The following is a 20,775-nucleotide window of genomic DNA, read 5'->3' as shown; positions in this document are numbered from 1 at the left end:
GTAGAAATCATAGATTTTACTTAACAAAACGTACAAAAATATCAGCATCTAAATATATCTACAGTACCAAAAGTAAAAGAAGGCTACTCATTACACAGATCGGGTCATTTCAGAATAATATAATATGATTTGGTGAGATTGCTGCAAAAGCAGAATCTTTCACAGAGTTTGATACTGAAGCAGATCTGAACTATGAGCCTCTGAGTTACAGCAGTAACATCAACTGAATCTGGCTCATATACAACATCACTGTCAGATGCTACGTCCACATCTGGATCAATCATGGTGCACACAGAAAATCTTGTGGCTGTCAGTCATTACCAGAGGATAACAGCAGGAATCTGCCCAGATGTGGAAGAATGTGGGCAGATGACCCAGACATATGTTGGGCCAAAAAGTATAATTTTATTATTAATTATATGTGAGTTTCCTTTTTTTCTTCACCTGAAGTCAGCTCCGTTTAGGACTCTCCAGGCCTGCAGCGCCCCCTGGTCTGTAGCTCTGTAACTCCAGTCACTGTGTGTGGTCAGAGAGGGTACTACAGCTTCACGGTCACAGTCTGATTTCACAGCATCATCCACCAATCAGCTGCCTCCGGACTGTAAAACTGTAAAACTGAAAAAAAAGAAAAAAAAACAGTGTGAGCACAGCTTGGATACTAATTTGTTAATTTAGTAAGGAGTATACAGTATATACAACAAAAACAGCACCAACAAGAACACAGAACACAAAAGAACAAAGCCAGGGGGGGGTCACAGAGAGAAGATAAAAATATTATCATGTTTACATGTCAATTGTTTGAATAGTTTTTTGTTTTGGGATTTTTTTTGATTGAGTTCATGTATTGTTTGATTTCTTTTTCAAAAATTATGAGAGATGGTTAATGGATAGAAAATTTAGATTTGGGTATGCGAGATTTTGCAAGTAATAATATAGAATAGTTTTGTTTTAGAAGGAGAGTAAGTAAAAAAAGCCAAACAATACATTCTCATAAGAGAGTGAGAAGTCACAGTCAACATGTTGAGAGGTGAAAACACATCCTGCCAAAAACACAGGAGAGAGGACATGACCAAAAGAAATGACTGAGATCTTCTGGAGCCGGATGACAAAGAGATCAGTCGGTATTACTGTCTTTTTTATGTAGTACACAGTAAATACTCGATGAGGATGTAGCAGGCAGTACGTTAGTAACGGCTCCCAACACGGCTAGTGTTTAGCTAGCAGCAATGGCAGGAGGAGATCCGGCGGTAAACAAACAGCAAGTGAAGCGGGATCATTTCACTTGGAACAGTTTGGGTCCGTGTGTTTGGGTTGAGGCAGTTTGGAGTGCGTGGAGAAAAAGAGATGAAGGAAACGTATGTTCACACAAACTCTGGGACTTCCATGATACTGGTCATTTATTAACTTACCACACCTCAGCCTCACCGAGCGGTTTCACGGCTCTATCTCATCACGCAGGAGCAACACGGGAGCCACATGTTCCCTGAACGTTACTCTGGAGCTGAGGAGCGAAAAGAATAAAGAGCTCATCCCACGGATGCATTATTAGACCTTATATAAGGTCTTATGATTATTATTATTAGATTATTATTATTAGACCTTATATAAGGTCTTATGATTATTATTATTAGATTATTATTATTAGACCTTATATAAGGTCTTATGATTATTATTATTAGATTATTATTATTAGACCTTATATAAGGTCTTATGATACATCCGTGGCTCATCCGCTGACATCCGTTTGCATCAAGGTGCGCGGCTCAACTTACACAAAACTAAAGCGCGGGCTGATGACGCAGCGCTTCTTGTAACTAGGTAACGCAGCATGTCTTAAAGGCACAGTTCACAATTTATAGTGCTACAACCGCCTTGAAGGAGAAGAATGGATTTTAAACGACAAACGGTGAGTCAGATGTTTTTTCTGTTTGTGTCTCATTTCACTCAGTTCAGAGCTGAGCAGCAGGTTTGTTTAACAGAAGACTGAATATTGGTTTTTATCCAGTTATTATTGTGGACTAAGTTTGATCCTGGTTTATGTGTTTGTTCTGTCTCAGAATCTGGATTATATTTATCAAAGAAAGAACAGATTCAGGAGAGAAGAGATGTGTAGATAAAAAAAAGCTTTCACACATGTGAGACTTGTTTTAAAGAGTCTTTACCTCCAGCGGTGAATCCAGTCCAGACCAGATGAGTCTACATGGAGGTCTTTGGTCTGCAGACCTGCTCTGATAAAATCAGTGAACTTTTTGTTTCCACTAAGAGAATAAAGTCCAGTCCAGATTCAGGCTCATACAGTTGCACTGTGCACACTGAAGCTGCATTAGTTATTAAAATCAATCCAGTGCATATGTGTGACACCTGAATATCTCTGTGAGGCATCAAGAACAAATACATCCAAGCTGTTTGTTCATGTTTTTATTTCAAAAGAACAAAGTAAACGAGCTGGTCACACATAAAAACTGAACAAAACAGTTTGACAAACTAATTAAAGACACATTTATTGAAGAGCTTGTCATCACACAGCTGTTAGTTTATCTGTGCACTCAGTGAGATGAACAGGCTTTCAAATCAGATCAGACAAATCAAACAACAGAAACCGCCTGAGGCTGAGACTAAATCCTGATGAGAGTCAGAGTAAAACCATCTCAGTCCGGACTAACGGATCAGGAACCAGCTCCGAGTTCAGGTCTCGCCTCTGCTGGTTTGTGCCTCTGCCCGTCCCCCACACTGATCCCACAGTAATAAACCGCGGAGTCACTGTGCTCGGAGCGTCGCAGCAGCAGAGACCCGTCAGCTGCAGCGGAGACTTTCTCAGGACCGACACCGGAGCCGAACTTCACAAGAGAGCTGTTGGAGGACTTCATGGTGAGGAGCAGCTGAGGACTCCGTCCCGCCACCTTCCTGTACCAGCTCAGAGAGGAGGCCGCGGGCGGGGCAGCAGTGGTGGTGGCGTCGGAGTTGTCCAGCAGGGAGCACTGCAGGGTGGCGTCCTCCCCGACTCTCACCTGGACAGTGGAGGCTGGCAGGGCCGAGGCTTGGTGCCCCCACCGGAAACCTTAAAACAGCAGCATTAGAGTTTATAGAGAACATACACCCCCAACATAAAGCTAATGAAACAGGTTTACAGGAACAGTACAAACATAAAACTTCAAATATGATTGGGTCATTACATTACATTTTCTACAATAATACATCACTGATTAAACCTGTACAATACATGTCTGACTATAGAGAGAAATATTTTGAACTTATTGAACTACAGTATGTGCATTATATTTTCCAGTAAATTCTAATAAAAGTTTACTCATCGACACCTCAGAGTCTCAGTCAGAAGTTTTTAATCCTGGAGACAGGAAACTTTAATTTTAGGGGATTTTCAACATAAAATCCCCTAAAATGACAAAGAGTTCCTCAGCCTGCTTTTTAAATAAGCACATTAAAGTTAGAAACATCAGTCAGAGTGAATGAAATAAAGACTCACCGCTGAGAGAGACGAGGATCAGACACACCAGCACAGACTCCATCATCAACTGACGGAGGAAACTGCTGCTGCTGTTAGAACCAGCAGAGCGTTTCAGTCCAAACAGCAGCTGACAGCTTCACTGCAGGGACACGTGGGAGCTGTGGACAGCCTGAGCATCTTCCTCTGACTGTCTCTCAGGGTCGGACTCCTCCTCACTGTCTCCCTCTGCTTCCTGAGTACAACCATGAACATTGAACATTGAGTTTCACGTCTGAGAAAGAAAAGCATCAAATCTTCACATTTGTTTCACATCTTTGCTCAAAAACAACTAAAACTTTTTTCCAATATGAAAATAGTTGCTGATCAATCGACTGATTGCTGCAGCTCTGGATTCATCAATAATGAAGATGATCATCATCGGGTCAGAATGCATAAGAAATGAAACTTCAGATTCTCTGACAAAGAACTGCATTTCAAACATGAAACACATGGGCTGCTGAATCTGAGAGGAAAAAAACAGATTGATGATTTAACACAATAAATCAAAGTCGTCTCATGTTCTTCACAAAGAGTTAAGATGAAGTTCTCAGACTAACATGGACACAAGAGTAACATAAACTAACAAAACCCATGCAAAGGTGAAAAAGAAGGAATATGTGGGAATGAAGTCTTTAAATAACCTTGGAGTGGTCAAGAGCCAATCAGTGATGAGGAAAGGAAGTGAAGTAGGTAGAAGGGAGGAGGAAAAATGACAGAAAGCACTTGCAGCCGAGTAGATCTCTAAATCTGCTCTCAGATCAGGTGTCATAACGCATTCCGTCCTCACGGCGGCGCCACAGTGACCACGGCCAAAAATAACTTCTACATCTGAGGATGTGAGCAAGACACCATGACAGTCCCAGTGATGGGAGGTCAGACTGTTTCAGCTCAGACTGTTTCTGTTCAGACTGTTTCAGCTCAGTGAAACCTTTGTGATGCATCAGTATCAACAGTCACTCCGGTGGTGCTCAGGTCTACAGCTGACACCACTGATCCATAATCAATAACAATTTGATCTGAGGTGACATCTTCACCCAAAGAAAATCAGGTTACTGTCAGAAAGTAACGTGAATATTACTGTGATGGAAACCTGCAGATCTTCTGTCTTAAGCTATCGTCCAGATCAACTCTCAGTCACAAGTGACCAGATGGAAAATATGACAGAATCTTACTTTCTTCCCTTAAACAAACACAATCCACCAGCTGACAGAGTCTTCATCAGTGTCCAGAACAGGATCAGTCTGTTTCCTTTCACATGTTGTTAGAAGAAACTCACTGTTCAGATAATGTGACTGTCAGACCTGTATAAGACACTGGGATCTCCTCCGTCTGAAGATTCTGGATTTAAGGTTCTGTAAACGAGATTTTAAACGACAACACAGCAGCCTGAGCAGAGAATGAAGCCACACCCCCTAACATGTTTCGTTATTGGTCTGGGAATATTTGCATGTTCATGTATATTTGTGTCCTCCCTGCGTTTAAACACACAGGCACCGCCCACACGCGAGCTGACACAGTGCAGTACACAGCGTTCAGGTGAAAACAACCTTCCAGAAAGATGAGACCAGAGCACAGGAGGACTGGACATTGGCACAACTGGCTCAAACTCTAGTCGGCTGGTAGACGGTCAAAACATCCAGAGAGTTTTTGACGGCTCCATCAGTGTCTTTATTAGCTCTTCAGTGTCTTTTGTGCAACCGTGATCCCAGCAGACAAATCCGTGGCCAAATGTCTTTCCCAGTCCCACCGTGGATCCAGTCCTGGTCTGTCCTTAGGTGGAGAACCCTACGAGCTGCTAAAGGCTCCAGCTGGACTCAGAACTGGTTTCCTTCTCCTCCATGTGTCAGATGTGCCGTAGGTCTAGAGCGACATCTAGTGGCAGAACCTTAAATAGACCAGTGATACACGCTGTGAATTCAGCTGTTTGTCATATTTCTGACTGACAGTAGTTTGAGGTGTCCAGGCGGAGGTGTCCAGGTGGAGGTGTTGGCTGGTTATAAATCCACATTTGTCTGCATGTTACCAACAGAGAACAGTCAGTCTGAACACTGCTCCTTTACAGACTGAGAATTATTATCATTCACGTCTTTATCAAAACAACCTGGGTTGGTTTGGCTTGTTGCTTCCCTGTGAGGCTCCACCCTGATGGGGTGTGGTGGGGGCTGGCCTGACCCTGATTCAGGGGCCTGGATCTGGACAAGGCCCCCTGGCTCCTGGCAGGAATTGCAGATGTTTATAGAAACGTTGTTTGGCTGTTTCCAGGAGTCCAGAGACTGTAGCTCTGCCCCCAACATGCTCTGAACCAATCACAGGTCAGACAGGCGGCGGGGCGTGGTGAGATGGGGGGGGCTGTGCCAGCTGTGTGCCAACAGCTGGCCAGAGGTCAGGAAAGAGTGAGAGCTGCTTTCTGACTTTACTTCAGTGGTTCTGTCTTTTCTTTCTCCTCTCTCTCTCTGTCTCTCACTCTCTGTCTCTCTCTCTTTCTCACTCTCTCGGTCTCTCTGTCTCTCACACTCTCTCTCTCTCTCTCTCTCTCTCTCTCTCTCTCTCTCACTCTCTCGGTCTCTCCCTCTCTCTCTCTCTCTCTCTCACTTTCATTTCTCTGCTGCCAGATTCCACATATTTTCAGTTACAGTTCATCCAGGTTCAGGCTGGGAAACAGAAACAGAAAGCGTCAGTGTTCTCCACACACACACACACACACACACACACCTCACACATAAATGAAACTTTCCATGTGAACAGTGTGTGTGTGTGTGTGTGTGTGAGTGTGTGTGTGTGTGTGTGTGTGTGTGTGTGTGTGTGTGGCTTCCCTCTGATGTTGTGACTTTCCTGTTGATCACTGCCTCCTCTCTGGGCGTAATAACTCTGACATGGAGAGGAGGAGGAGGAGGTTTGGGGTGGGGAGGCAGTGGGAGGTGGGGTGGGGGACTCGGGGGGGTGGAGCGGGTGAGGCAGGGGGTGTGGCTGTGGGTTTTCCGTCCTCCTGTCACCCTCTGAGGGAGCCCCTCCCTGCGTTCCTGTCCAGCCTGCAGGGAGTGTCGAGCTCACTTCAACCTGAGAGCCTCACGGAGAGCAGCAGCTCGCTCCACAGCTGGTCCTCATCGTCCTCATCTTCATCTCCATACTCCTCCTCCTCAGGTGTCCTCCCATGGCGGCCCCCTCCAAGTCCTCCCAGAAGGCGAAGAACGTGGTGCTCGGCCTGCTGTTGCTCTGGTCCTTCATCTCGCTCATCATCATCGTGGTGTGGTCGACGTCTCCGTGCAAGGAGGGGAGGGAGGGGTCCAGGGTGGTGTGGAACAAGAGCAAGGAGGCTCTGGAGGAGAAGCTGGAGAGGGAGAAGGAGAAGGTGGAGCGCAAGACAGCTGAGCTCCTGGTGCTGGAGGGACACCTCAACGCCACCAACACCTCGCTGGAGGAGTACCGGCAGGAAAACGTGAGTGACAGTCATTATACGCTGTAAAAAATCAGGTCAGTCTCAGCTTTTCTTAAACTGTGTTGAGAGAATTTTCCCACACATGAGTCGGTTTCCTGTCACAACACAGAAATAACTCCGAGGGTTTGTAGTTGTTTCACCTGTTGTGAATGTGGTCTCGTCTCCGGGTGAACTTTGTTCTGTTTCCTCGTGTCCGTCTCTGTGTTTGTGTTTCAAAGCAAAAAACACACACGGGTCTGTCACAGGGTGAACAGCTGATACAGTCACATGATAAAATCACTTCAGACCTCAGACTGTGAGGTGTGATCGGTCAGGTGAACCCCACCCACCTGGTGCACGCTGACATAGACGCTGTCCAGTCTACATCTGAGTCAGACGTGTGGTCAGTGTCCTCCGGTGCAAAGTGCAAAGGGTCAGACAATCATCTCTAATCAGGAAGCTTTACACTTTGTATTTAATTCATTATTCTCACTGAATTGAGTCTCACTTGGTTACGAAGGGCCACACCTTTGTGGCCCCTGAATTGGGTCTCTCACCACTTCCTGACGTCCCTCCTCTGTCGGTGTCTCTGAGCTTGGAGCTCATTGGTTCCTCCTGAAGATGTAAACCTTTACAAACTGGTCACAGACATAAAGTTTCATTTTAAAGTCTCAGTAATTTACTGAAACAGCTGCTCACTGAAGTTTCTATCAGACGGGGGGAACTAGAGCACTTGTTGGGGACTATTTTCAGATTAACACATTTAGTTCTGTAGGTTTGTTGAAAAGAAGAAAAATGTAGTTTTTAAAGTAAAAAACAGAAGAAGAGACTAAACACATGCTTTTAACATTATTACTGAACTGAAACTGAAAACATTCTCTTTCTACAGTTGAACTGAGACATGTCAAACCAAAGTGGCCCCGCCCTCCTCAAGAAACTCTAACAGCTTCCACATGTCCTCAGAAAAACATGTAAATAACAGTTGATCCAGACTGAGAATCTGGAAACGAACAGAAACCTGTTTCTAACATGACGGTGTCTGTGTGTGAAGCTCTGACATGAACTGATGTGACCTCCTCTTTACTCCGCTCCCTCCTCTGTTTCCATTCTGGGAGCTTTCTGCTTGTGCGTCCTGTGTCAGAGGTTTGAATAGTTTTCCCTCCCAGCAGCCTCAGTATTGAAGCTGTGAAGAGACGTTCAGTTTAGTTTAGCTGCTTCCAACATTTCCAGCTTCATATTCTCTGAGCTGTTGGTTGGAAAAAGTGAGTGTTTGCCTTCACTCTCTCCCTCCTCCTCCTCCTCCTCCTCTCGTGGTTCGCCCTGACTCATTCCTCCTCCTCCTCTCCTTCACCTCTGCTCCTTATTTTTTCTTCAGTCTGACTTCTTCCCACTGGACTCTGACGTTTTCTCTCTGCTCATCCTGTGAAAGCCTCGTTTTGTAGGACACAGTTACATTTACAGAGGAAGAAGACCACACACACCAAGAACAGAAACTATTTTCTAGTTTCCATTACACAGGAGGAAATAAAGCATTTGTTGGGGACTATTTTCAGCAGTGGATTAATTCACATTTAGTGCTGCAGTGAGTGTTTGTGGCAGCAGGATGGTGTGTGAGGGACTGAGACTAAATAAACTACAGTGTGTGTTCATGATAATGCAACAGTGAATATATTATATTATCTATTATTTATCCTTTTTAAACTCTTAGTATTTGATATCGACATTTAGGTTGTTTTCTTTTTTGCACAGTCCACTCTGCTGCTGTAACAAATTTCCCACAGTGGGATTAATAAAGGTCTCATCTCATCTCATCTATCTCATCTCATCTCATTCATCTGTGAAGGGAAACTCTCACATCATGTCTGTGCATTGTGGACCATCTTGAATGTAACCTTTATTTATGGAATCTGACGTGAACAAATACTGAAAACATTTCTTGGTAAAATACTGTTTTCCTGCTCAGAGATGTAACAGACCCTGGCTGTTTGTAAACTGGTACTACAATACCCAGAATTCACTGTGAACACTGGACTCCAGCATCATCACACTGACCAATGGTCGCCCAGCAGCTCATGAGCCAAACCAAATCCTGTGTGTTGCTGTTGTTGCGACACGTCTGTGGTCGAGTCCTGAACCGGGTCCAGGTCAGAGTCCTCAGACCGAACCACAGCCTCTGGGGTTGAAAGCACTGTGACAGCTGGTTTTGCTGTGGTCAGACCTTTGAGGTGAGATTATTCACAGGTGTGTTGAAGTGAGTGAAGGTACTGGGTAGGAAGTCCTGACACCAGACTGAGTCCTTTGAATACTGATGACTGAGAGTCTGATATGTGTATTTACCTGAACGTTGATGAAATATCCTCCACAGACTCAGGATGTTCATTCACACCACACAGGATATTCTCAGAAAAGTCACAAGAGCCCACAGTCAGTTTCCTTCTCACTGCTTCCTGTGTTCAACCTCAAAAACTGTCTGATATCATTTAACCCCTTCAGGCCCTGACGGGCTCTCCACGCTCTGCACTGCAGCAATCCTACAAAATAAAAGCTTTTCCATTGTGTTTTCCATGTCACTTATTGAATCCACCTGAATGTCAGCTGACCTCAGAGCAGCCAATAGTCCTGTTAACCCAATGCATGCTGGGTAGGTACCTTTACCTTTGAGCTTGTAGCTCTGAAAGTATCTTCAGTTCCTGTGACAGAGTCGTGATCAGTGATGAGATCAGACCGGAACCGAGTGTGGAAGCTCTCAGCTGTGAAACATCTGAACCATGTGTGATATTTGCAGGTGCTGTGTGATATTTTGAGGTGTGGGATTTGGTTTTAGGTTTTAGGTCAATGTGTTTTCTCTTTCAGTTTTATTGGTTTTGTTTCAGGTGATGTATTGGAGCAGTTCAGACTGAAACAGTTTTTGTCTTTTAACTTTAACTAACTGACCCTGGACTGTGTCAGTAGGTTTCATCTGAGCTTTATTTTGATTTTGACTTGTATTTTTCCTGAGTGTAAAAGAATGAACTAGTTTCCCTTCTGGAGATGAATAATCAGAAACATGGCCAAAAGTATGTGGACGGCTGTAACTTGGTAGTGAGTGTTTAATCAAGTACAAATTATTTTTACAACATTGAAACTCACTGAGCTCATAATCAACATGTTTTACAGCAAATGTCTTTGGTGGAGACTGTAGAGCTGTGACTGATTTATGGACCAGGCAGTGATGGACGAGGCTGAGGCAGCTGGAGCTACTGATTATTGTCTATATACTTTTGGCCAAATAGTCTGTCTATCTTTCTCAGTCTGTTTTGTAGGAGTCCTGGAGGTCAGAGGTTTTTGAGAGGGTCACTGATAAGGTTATATTGGACCTGGAGGAGGTTCAGCAAACTTTGACTCAGAAACACTGTAGGCATCCTTGGAGAGGTTCCAGGAGTCCTTGAGGGGATTAAAAGGGTAGAAGATAATGTCCTGTTGGTCCTGGTGTATGTTACAGGGGTCCTTGGCAGGGTTCTAGTGGTTATCGAGGATGTTCAAGGAGTCCTTGAAGAGGTTCCTGTAGTCCTTGGGGAGGTTCTAAGGCTCCTTGAGTAGTTTCCAGAAATTCCTCAAGAAGTTGCAAAACAACAAAAAAACCTACACAACATGTATTTGCCTCTTTGTGAACCTACAGACACAATGGGAACCTGTGTTCATCTGATAGATGACTTTATTCATCCCCAAAGGGAAATTAGGTAATCTGTATCTGTATCTGCTTTATATCAGTGTCGACCTTTCAGGACCAGCTCAGCTACAAGTCTCTGGAGGTTCTCAGTCATCAGGTCAAAGTTGAATGATACCTGGTACCTGAAGAGGCTGAACTCAGCTCAGTTCCAGTTTGTGTGTTTGTGTGTGTTCTGCACTAATCAATCATTAACATTAATGTGAGGCGTTAGGTTCAGTGTCAGGAAGAAAGTTCACAGCTGTGGTTTGATGTATTTTTTCGTAGAGCAGAGCAGCTCACAGCCACTGAGGCTGAAGTGATGAGCTCACTGTGGTTTCCTGTACAAAACGTCCTGGTTGAGCAGCTTCAGGTGGTGAGTCAGTTTTTTAGGACTCGATTTCAGAGAAAAACTAAATGTTTAAACCACTGGATGTTTCTCATTTTCAGCTGGATTATCTCACAGGTTCAGGTCAGTTTGTCTTGTTTCTGGAATCTTCTGATCAAGAAAACCTCATATTGATCTGATCTGTTAAAATGTCTCATGTATCATTGAGGCGAGGTCTTTGGGCTTTTGTAGGATTCTCGTGGACCTTGAAGAATGCCCAGAGGTCATTGGGGAGGTTTTGCTGGTCCTTGAGGAGTTTCTTTTGGTCTGCTTTGTGGATTTCCTAGGGGTGTCTGAGGATGTTTGACCAGGTCTAAAGGAGATTCATGTTCCAGGGGTCCTTGAGGAAATTTCAGTGGGCTCTAGTGACCACAGGGGTTTTCGATAGAGTCCCTGGAAAGGTTGCAGAGGTCCTTGAAAAGGTTTGACAGGTATCTAATGTTCCTTGAGGCTGCTTCAGGGATCCTCTGAAATATTCCAAGAGACCTGGAGGTCCTTGAGCAGGTTAAAGGGGTTTGATAGTGTTGTATGGATGGATCCTGGTCCTTGAGGTTGTTCTGGGGGATCGCTCAGAAGATTAATGTTTCAAGAATCCTTCAGGAAGTTTTACAGTTCCTTAAGAAGGTTTTAGAGGTCCTAGAAAATGTACAGGGTCCTTGAAAGAGTTCTAGTTGTTCTTGAGGATTTTCCAGGATTCCTTTCAGAAGATTCTGGGCTAATGAAATGAACGTGTGAGATTCGTGTCTCAGTACCGATGAAGCCCTCACTTCTGAACACCTCAGCTCAGCTCTCACAGCAGAACGGTCCTGTTTACCAGAGTGAGCACTGAGCAGAGCTCCGGGCTTCAACCCTCTCAGGGTGAAGATGTTTGTTTGGACTGTCCCTTGCTCTGCAGGACTCTGCTGGTCTAATTATAACCGCTGCCTTCAATGAAAGGAATGTTTCTAAAAGCTGTTCTCAGCACCGAGTCGACAGACGGAGCCGTCCTGCTTTCAGTCACCACCTCAGCTCTGAGAGTGGACAGCCTGGTCTGGTCTGGTCTGGCTCAGCATGGCTGAGCTCAGGGTCATTTTGAGCAGGTTAGTGTTCCTCGTGTTCAGAAGTGCATTGAAGGTGTGTCCTGTAGTGAAGGTGTGGCCTGTAGTGAAGGTGTGTCCTGTAGTGAAGGTGTGGCCTGTAGTGAAGGTGTGTCCTGTAGTGAAGGTGTGGCCTGTAGTGAAGGTGTGTCCTGTAGTGAAGGTGTGGCCTGTAGTGAAGGTGTGGCCTGTAGTGAAGACATTAAACAGTAAATAATAAAATGACAGAGATCCGACTGAAGGCAGAGCAGGATTCCTGTAAGTTTCTGTCTCAAACATGAGTCAGTGTGAACAGGACTGAGGAGAACCTGGAACCTGTGAATCTCTCAGTAACATGTGTTTTCTCTCGGGTGTGTTTGTTTTGTGCTGCAGGTCATCCTGAACAGGAACATCAGCGTCCTGCTGGAGAACGTGGAGCAGCTCCGAGAGATGGAGGCGAACCTCACGGCTCAGCTCAGCCAGCTGGAAGGTAGGAAAACCTCCGTCACTGCCATGAAAGGAGACTTTCTCAGCCAGGGCGGCGGTATTCTTAGCTGCATTTCCCCCCCTGTTACTATGACAACCTGTGAGTCATAGTAAATAAACACACATGATTGGTCAGTAAAAAAAACTAAAACAGGAGTATTCTGCTCTGAGAGAGAGATGAACAGAGTCAAAGATCAAAAAGCACAAAACTGTGACAAAACGTCCTGCACATAACGTCCAGGTATAAACCTCAGGTGTGAACCTCAGGGATGTAACAAGGAAAGAAGGTAAGAATGAAAAACAGTGAAGTGAAAACAAAGAAGGAATTAAAGTAGGAAAACTTTAATTAAAGAGGGTAGGAGGTGAAAAAAGACATGAAACAACAAATGAAGAGGAAGGAAATACTGAACAAAGGAAGGAAGGGTGCAACAGAACTGATAGAATAAAAAAAAGAAAAGCAAATATATAATAATAATAAAGAGAGAAGAAAGGGACAGAGATAAAAGATGGAAAGAATTTCTGAGGGAAAAAGGTGTGAACAGAAAGAAAACGAGGAAAAGAAGGAAGGAAAGAAGCTGAGGATTAAGGAAATAAGGACAGAAAATGAAAAGAGAGAAACAGGAGTGGTGGAATGAAAGAAAAGCAGTGTGGAGTGTCACCAGCAGCAGCTCGCCACAAACAGCTCGACTCAGTCAGGACGTTGGTATGTGGGTTTCCCTCCACTGATGTCAGGATTGCAGCGCTACGCTAACGCTAACAGCCCAGAGGCAGAGAGGGAGGAGTCCCCGCTGGACTTCACACCACGACTCAACATGGTCACAGAGTCTAGCTGGAAACTTTTCCCTCCCTGGACTCTGCCTCCAAGTTTGTGGCCGTCGCTTCTTCTTCTTCTCCTCCTGAGTCTGTGTCAGATTCAGCTTCAGTCTGGAGGACACAGCATCAGCCTCCTTGTGTCCTGATTGACAGGAAATGAATCTGTCACGGTTCCTGCTCCTCCACTGAGGGATGTTCTTTCTGTGACTGGACACGCTGGACTGCTCAAAGGTCAAAGGTCAACCTCACTGTGACATCATAATGTTCTTCTGGTCATTACTCAACACTGTAACTGAGGAACCGATAAAGAGACTGAGACCAGATCCTGAACACTGTGCTCCAGTTACAGAGACGATGATATATCTATAAACCTAAAGCTCCACACATTCTAAAGGCAGATGTGCATGTGTTCTTGGTTAAGAAGCAGGTCTAGTCTGTAAACGTCCTGTTGGAGGGAGACTGGATAACCTGTAGGTTGTTTCTGTCACAGTGTGTGTTGAGGTGAAGCCTGTTAATGTGGAAAAAGGGTGTTTTCCTTTGCTCATACTCTGCAGAAGCAGCTTGGGCACAAACAGTGGCCTGATGGGAAGTGGAGAAATGTTTTATTGAAGGAGACTTCCTGCTGTGAACAGTCGGGGGGAAACCGTTTGTTCCTGTCTGAGGGAGATATGAGAGCAGCATTGTATGAGTGGGGAGCTGCCGGCCCTGATAAACATCACTCACTGTTTAATGTGAACACATCAGGTCTGCAGCACAGACACACAACTCACCTCAGATCAAGTGTTTGACAACAGTGAGTTCTGATCAACACAGTTCGTTTCTAAAGTGAAATAACTGAGATTATTTCAGAGTTTTAATAGACGACAGAATCAGGTGTGAAAGTTCACTTCGGGTCATTATTTAAACTGAGTCTGATTGAGACCAGGTTTCTTCTTCTAGATGTGGTCCTCACACAAAGAAAACAAGAACAGATACCGGAGGACAGTCCTTCCTCGTCTCCGCTGTAGAGAGGCTCAGGGTCAAACATGTTACAGCTGATGTGAAGACTGAGGCAGCTTCTGTGAGATCGATAAGATCTCACCTGGTCATGTGATGTAACCACGACCAGGTGAGTGAGGAAATAATCCGCTGAGTGATGATGAGTGAAATCCTGTAGCCGTGGAAACGGATCAGCTGTGAGCATTAAGGTTCATAATAAGTTAAATTATTAAGTTTCAAGGACACATGAATATTCACAGTCCAGAGTAATAATCGGCCTCGTCAGAGGGAAGCTGTGACTCTGGGTGGATCACAGCAGTGAGAGCAGGGAGGAGCTGCAGGGCGGAGCTGAAGAGGATCTGCTGAGAGGAGCTGATGAGAGGAGCTGCATCTGCTCCTGAGTCTCTGAGACACTCCTCAGTTTTAGTCTCGGGGTGTGGAGGGGGGCAGTGGGCTGGGACACATTCCATTTAGGTTTGTCAGGATTTAAAACAAGCTGATGTCTGATAAGAGATCTGAAGTGAACTGGTACAGTGAGAGTGAAATGATTCACCTGTTCCTGGGTCAGTTTTTAAACGAGTCAGGATGTTGAGAAGATAAAAACAAGATGGTTATTACAGGAAACAGGTGAAGAAACTTCAGCTCAGTGGCTGACTTCTTCACTTGTTTTAATAAAAATCAGATTGTGGGACTCAGTCCTGGACTCAGGAACTGGTTGAGATGCAGATTTTTTGGCAGCAGTCTCACTGAGTCTGGATCTGATCCAGATCTGCACATAAACAAGCTGAAGCAGAGAAAACATGGAGCTGGCGGGTCCCATGGTTCTCGGCTCAGTGATAAGACGGGACGTGACCTTATAAGTTAATGCAGCCGCAGACCTGAACCAAACCCTGCTCAAATTCTGCTGGATTTAACGTTCATGTTCCACTGCTCTGCAGGGCGTGGTGTCACCAGTTTCCCACACCTCCTCCAGCTCTGATCACCCCCCACCCCCTCCCTACACTCCCCACCACCCCTGGTTACTGTTGCTATGTTGGACAATTTTCCATCCACACTATCACTACATCATAAACAATAGAAAATGGTTGTTACCTAAACAAACCTTTTTTAATTCCACTCTTTGTCTCACGAACAGCTGTTTGTCACAATAATCTGAAATCAAAGTCCACTTACTTGCTTCTTTCAGCCACATCTCATGGTCTTCCTCAGCAGGTGTTTTCTCAGGTACCATCGTGTGGTTATGAAGTCCAACATTAAATCTTCAAATGTTAACGTGTTGATACTTTTTATTTATGACATTGAAAATAGTTATTCTGCTATTTTGGATCCCAAAAGAGAAATGAACCCAAACCAAAGGTGTTAGTTACCTGAACGTCTCCACAGCAAAGCAGGAGCAGCCTCACACATGTTGGGTATAAATAACATGAAGTTCAGTGATGATGATTTTTATGGATGTGTTCCAGAAAAGACAAACACTGAGGTGTGAGCTGCAGATGTGTGAGTCTGTGTGTGTTTGTGTGTTCAGATCACAGCGACGCTCTGCAGAACAACCTGACCCAGGCCTTCCATCAGACCGAGGCCTGCAACAAGCTGAAGGACGCTGCTCACAGTCAGATGCTGGCGGCTAACAGTCAGACCAAAGCCTGCGAGTCCCAGCAGCAGTACCTGCAGAAACGGCTGTAAGTGAACATCATGTTTCCAGCATCACAATCATCACACAATACAGACACACACCTCCTCCATGGTGACAGGTTATGTGGAGGGAAAAAGGTATTTGGAGTCAGGTAGGGTCAGAGGTCAGACAGGTTGGAAACTTAAGGTGCACAAAACACCTTAAATTAAGATTTTCTTTAAAGTCTGAGTTAAGTTTTCCTTAAAATATTCACTTTAGTATTTCAGGGTTTCTCCTTATCTTAGTCTTATACTTAAGGAATCACTTAAAGTCAGTTGAAGCTTAGAGACCAAACTAAGGTGAAATGTAAAGGTTCCTCTGACTCTGAACTCAACATGATGAGTTGATGATAAATGAAGAACATGAAGAAGAGAGTTTCAGACTGAACCTCGGGGACCTGGTTCTGCATCAGATCTGACCCGTGTCAGACTGTCTGCAGCTGGATCGCTGCTCTCTCCACAGTCTTAATGATGAACTACAGTCTTCTGTCAGGGTTGGGTTGCATTCATGTGTGTTTGGAATTTTGAGACTCTCAAAGTCCAGAATGGAGTCACAGATGAATCCAGGGTCTGATCCCTTCAACAGGTGAGCAGCTCTGTCACATGATCAGCATTTTCTTCCTGCTGAAGAACAAAACTGACATGATGAGACCAGAGCTCCAGGCGCCGTCAGCAGCTCTGTGATTGGACAGACTCACTGCTCTGCTGTGACCTAACGAGTCAGTGGTTCATAGATTTCTCTGACCTGCTTTGGTTTGTGTTTCCAGTCTGAAGTGTAAAGGTGGCGACTCTGATGCAGCCCCATCGCCATCACCATTAACGACGCATGACAAGACCCCCGTCCCCTCCATAAAGGACCACTCCGCCCCCCCGCCCCTCGCTGGTATTCCTGCTCTGATGCTGCTCGTCTGCAGCGCTCTGCACCTGATAACCTGTGAGTCCTGACGACGCCTCTGCTCCTCCGCCCCCAGAATCACTCCCACAGGAGTGAATAATAATAGTTATAATAGTAGTGTGTGTGTGTGTGTGTTGTATTAATACGTGTGTTGTGTGTTTTCAGGAGTTCAGCATGGTGATTGGTTGTTTCGGCAGCGAGCACTGTGGTCCAGGATGGGGGTGGAGCCTGGATGGACTTAATGACTGCTGTACAAACTTCCTGTCAACACAACAAACAAACAGGTCGCCACGGAGACGCTCATGCCACGCTGTCGTATGATTAGACACAAACTTTGCTTTAAGTGGAACAGCTGAGACGTTCACTGACCGTTAGAGACTGCTGCCTCACCACTGCTTCCTCCAAGCTTCACAGAGATCAGCGTTTCCACTTCCTGCTGTTGCTTTCTACTTCCTGTTTCTACTTCCTGCTGCTGCTTTCTACTTTGTGTTACTGGTGTTTATTTTGTGTAAGTGGTTTCTAATGTTTTAGTCCGTTAAGACTTCCCTCCAGAGAGTTCATCAGTCTCCAGGTTCGCTCCACATCATCTGGGTGATTCATTTATGACGGATTTACCACTGAAGTAAATATTAACTCCAGCCTCCGTCCTCTGGTCCTGGAACCAGAGAATAAGATAATAAGATAAGATAATAAGATGACTGGAGAAATAATGATACGGCCCTGTACAGTGGGGGCCGGTGGGGGCCCGACAGCAGAGGGACCCTTCGGGAGGTTAATCCGGCCGTGGATTGTTACATCATCATATGGCGACACAGAGGCTGTTGGAAGCTTCCCACAGTGGTGCGTTCAAAGACACTCTGAGTCGTCTGCTGAGCAGAAAGTTTTTAATGAAAAAAATCCTAAATTCACATTTTCCTTCTGGTCAAACGATCTTTGATTATTGATCATCGTCTGTGGCAGATCATCAGCTTCAGTCTGCTCTCACTGCTGGGTGGGGGTGTGGGGGTGTGTATGTTAATGAAATCAATAAACCTGAGGAGTTTGTAACACGACAGTGTTTTCTTTGTCAAAAGTCCAACTTCAGAATGGAGAGAGAGGAGAGAGAGAAAGGGGAGAGAGACAGGACAGAGAGAGAGAGGAGGAGAGAGAGAGAGGGGGAGAGAGAGGATGGAGAAAGAGGGGAGAGGAGAGAGAGAGAGAGGGGAGAGGAGGGGGGGGGGATGTACAGTAAAGAGTCATTTTAAGAACCAGAAACCATCTCAGTGTAGTTTCTCATTTCCTCTCAGACTTCTCTCTGCAGCTCTAGTCAGATAAAACTCTGAGCCTCTCTTCTGATTGGCTGACGGTTTTCTGACAGATCCAATAAAAATATAGCAGATTTCAGGTAAACACTCAGAGAAACCAGATCCTGCAGGTTGGATGGTGGCTCCAGGGGCCAGAAACATAAAACTGTGTAGATTCATGTTCAGGTGTTGACCGGAGACCGGCTGTGGTGGCTGACAGACTGTTTCAGTTCAGGGTCAGTATCAGAGTAAGAAATGATTTTAGTCTCACTTCAAAAGCATCGCACCTTCAGCAGAACGGAGGAGACCAACTTGTCGGTGTCAGGTTGACAGGTTGACTTTGGGATGTGAAGTTGACCAGAGACCAGCGGCAGGTCTGAGCCTGTTCGCTCCAACAGCAGAAGTCAACGTGCTAAAAACCTGCTTTTATTTTGTAGGAACTGTGTGTTTCAGTTCTACAGACACTTGAGGAAGCTGAGGTTACAGACGCTTCCTCCGGGACACACACACACACACACAGACACACACAGACACACACACACACACACAGACAGACAGACACACAGACACACACACACACACACAGACAGACAGACAGACACACACAGACAGACAGACACACACACACACACACACACACACACACACATTAGAGATGAAGACAGTCGTTTCCCTGTGTCTGGACGAGCTCCCTTCGCGCTCCTGTTTTCTCTCCTGTGTTTTCTCTCTAAGTTCAGATGTGAACTGATCATCGTCACAATCACGTGACTGAAACAATGATGGTGACTGATGAGCACAGGACCTTCAGAACAGTCCTCTGCCCCCCTCTAGTGGTCCTGCAGTCTGAGTTCAGTTTGTGCTGCTCAGACCTCGACACGTTTAAAGAGCCTCTGATTAAATCAGCTGGCTCACCTGGTTCACGTCCACATGATGATGAAATAATCAGTCGACACCATGACTGAGTGTTTCCACCTTGAACTGCACTGAACCAGTGACAGTCTCATAAACACAGATCCAGACAGTCAGGGATTCATACGTCATAGAACCTCAGGAACCAATCCTATCAACTTGTGGGGATGGGGGGCGGGGCTAAATACACATGAAACCTTGTCAGTACAGAGCCAGAGTTAGCATTAGCACAACCGCTAACACTGTCAGCCACTGCAACACGTTAAACCAAATATGAATCAGAACAGAGGATTTCACAGAGATTAAAACACGTCTTTCAGAAACAGAGTCTGGCTCTGTGTTTTCACTGTGAGTAGCTCAAACCTTCATCACTGGTCCGGACGACTCGACCAGGGGAACGAGTGAGCTGAGCCTTTAACTTCCTCCATGTGACTTTATAAAAAACTGATGTTCTTACTGAAGGAAGCCAACTGCGTTTCTTCTCTGACGATGGCGGCTGTTTGCTCCTTAACTTCTCCAAAACTTCCTGCAGAGCTTCGATCTGATTTCACCTGAGCTCCGGCTGACAGGTGAGGAGGAGGAGGAGGAGACACCTGAAGACGTTTCAGCGTTTACAAGACATTTTATTTTCACTGCTTCCCATCACATTAAAACACAAACTTCCTGTCACATGCTCCTCCGGCGGCTCGGCCTCACTGCTCATCAGTATTAGTCCTTCACTTTAACGTCATCATCATCATCATCATCACACCTGCTGTACTTCCTGACTCACCAGCTCTTTCTCCTCCTCTGTCTTGATGACATCATCCTCAGGTGACCTCTCCTCCACCAGCAGCAGCCAGCAGGAGGCGCTGAGGAGCAGCATGCCGCCGCTGACCATGGTGCTGGGGGACATGGACTGAGGGAGGCGGGACTCCTCGGCCTGTCCTCTGGACACTGAGCCGAGGCTCAGACATGAGAGTTTATGCGAGCAGCTGTGACGTCACTCTGACAATATTTATTCACAGATAATGAGATGATTGGCTCAGTGACCTCTGAGGTCACAGGGAGAGGAACCTCTGCTCCCTCAGACAGGAAGTGACACAGGACGTCTGTTTACAGTGATTCTGCAGGTTCAACTCCGTCATGTTTGCAGAGTTTCTGCAGCTTCACCACGTTAAATGTTTGAAATGATTTACTGTGAAATGAAGAGACAGTGTCTTTGTTCTCGTGTCTCAGACTCAGTCTGACGCTGAGCAGAGCAGAGACTCTAGCTGCTCAGCTTTGTCCCCGGATTTGTCTCTAAGCCGTCTGACAATGAAAACTGTTGTGATCTGCTAGAAACGCTTCCTGATGATGTAATAATACCTGTTTGCACTAAATCCTTTTAAAAGAGCAAGTCAATGGGAAGAGTCCAACACTCGGTTGACCAGTGGTTTAATTGGGTCACTCAGACATTTGTAAGGCCCGGCTGCTGCTATCTCCATCAGACCAGCGTCAGTGTGGAGCTGGAGAACGTCTCGCCACAGACGCAGCCTCTTACATGAACATCTGTAACTCGTGTCTCCGTCTCCAACCCAAAGGGTCAAAGTTTAGGCTTCTGGTAGTGACATTTAGGACTTTTCAGACCTTTGAAGACCTGCAGGGGGCCGGCGTGATGTCACTGAAACCCACTGACCAACAGAAAACTCAGCCTGAGCCTGACAGGAAGAG

At 45.5% G+C, this 20,775-nt stretch overlaps 2 protein-coding genes across 6 annotated transcripts; one reads left to right on the top strand and one right to left on the bottom strand.

Annotated features, from left to right (window-relative positions):
* Nucleotides 1-1,768: 1,768 nt before the first annotated feature.
* sid1 (secreted immunoglobulin domain 1) lies at nucleotides 1,769-10,728 on the bottom strand. Of its 5 annotated transcripts, none has more exons than XM_071472861.1 (3): nucleotides 9,258-10,728; nucleotides 3,485-3,698; nucleotides 1,769-3,058 (listed from the first exon to the last, which is right to left on the bottom strand). In XM_071472861.1, the coding sequence occupies exons 2-3, from the start codon at nucleotides 3,528-3,530 to the stop codon at nucleotides 2,667-2,669; spliced, it is 438 nt and encodes a 145-aa protein (XP_071328962.1). In that variant the 5' UTR covers nucleotides 3,531-3,698; nucleotides 9,258-10,728; the 3' UTR covers nucleotides 1,769-2,666. The 5 variants fall into 5 exon arrangements, with proteins under 5 accessions (XP_071328962.1, XP_071328958.1, XP_071328959.1 ...); XM_071472857.1 differs by lacking the exon at nucleotides 9,258-10,728 and adding an exon at nucleotides 4,678-6,483; XM_071472858.1 differs by lacking the exon at nucleotides 9,258-10,728 and adding an exon at nucleotides 4,782-6,483.
* Nucleotides 6,529-17,940, top strand: LOC139615052 (tropomyosin-1, isoforms 33/34). The gene is made up of 5 exons (XM_071472856.1): nucleotides 6,529-6,941; nucleotides 12,442-12,538; nucleotides 15,851-16,004; nucleotides 16,764-16,930; nucleotides 17,057-17,940. Coding segments are annotated over exons 1-5 (705 nt in total). The 5' UTR covers nucleotides 6,529-6,656; the 3' UTR covers nucleotides 17,059-17,940.
* The last annotated feature ends 2,835 nt before the right edge of the window (nucleotides 17,941-20,775 follow it).

Source organism: Trachinotus anak, unplaced genomic scaffold, assembly GCF_046630095.1.
Source record: "Trachinotus anak isolate AG129_WGS33_773 ecotype Australia unplaced genomic scaffold, CSIRO_AGI_Tana_v1 ptg000040l, whole genome shotgun sequence".
Lineage (NCBI taxonomy): Eukaryota > Metazoa > Chordata > Actinopteri > Carangiformes > Carangidae > Trachinotus > Trachinotus anak.
Note: the sequence above shows the minus strand (reverse complement) of the source record. Positions and strands in the feature narration are given on the sequence as shown.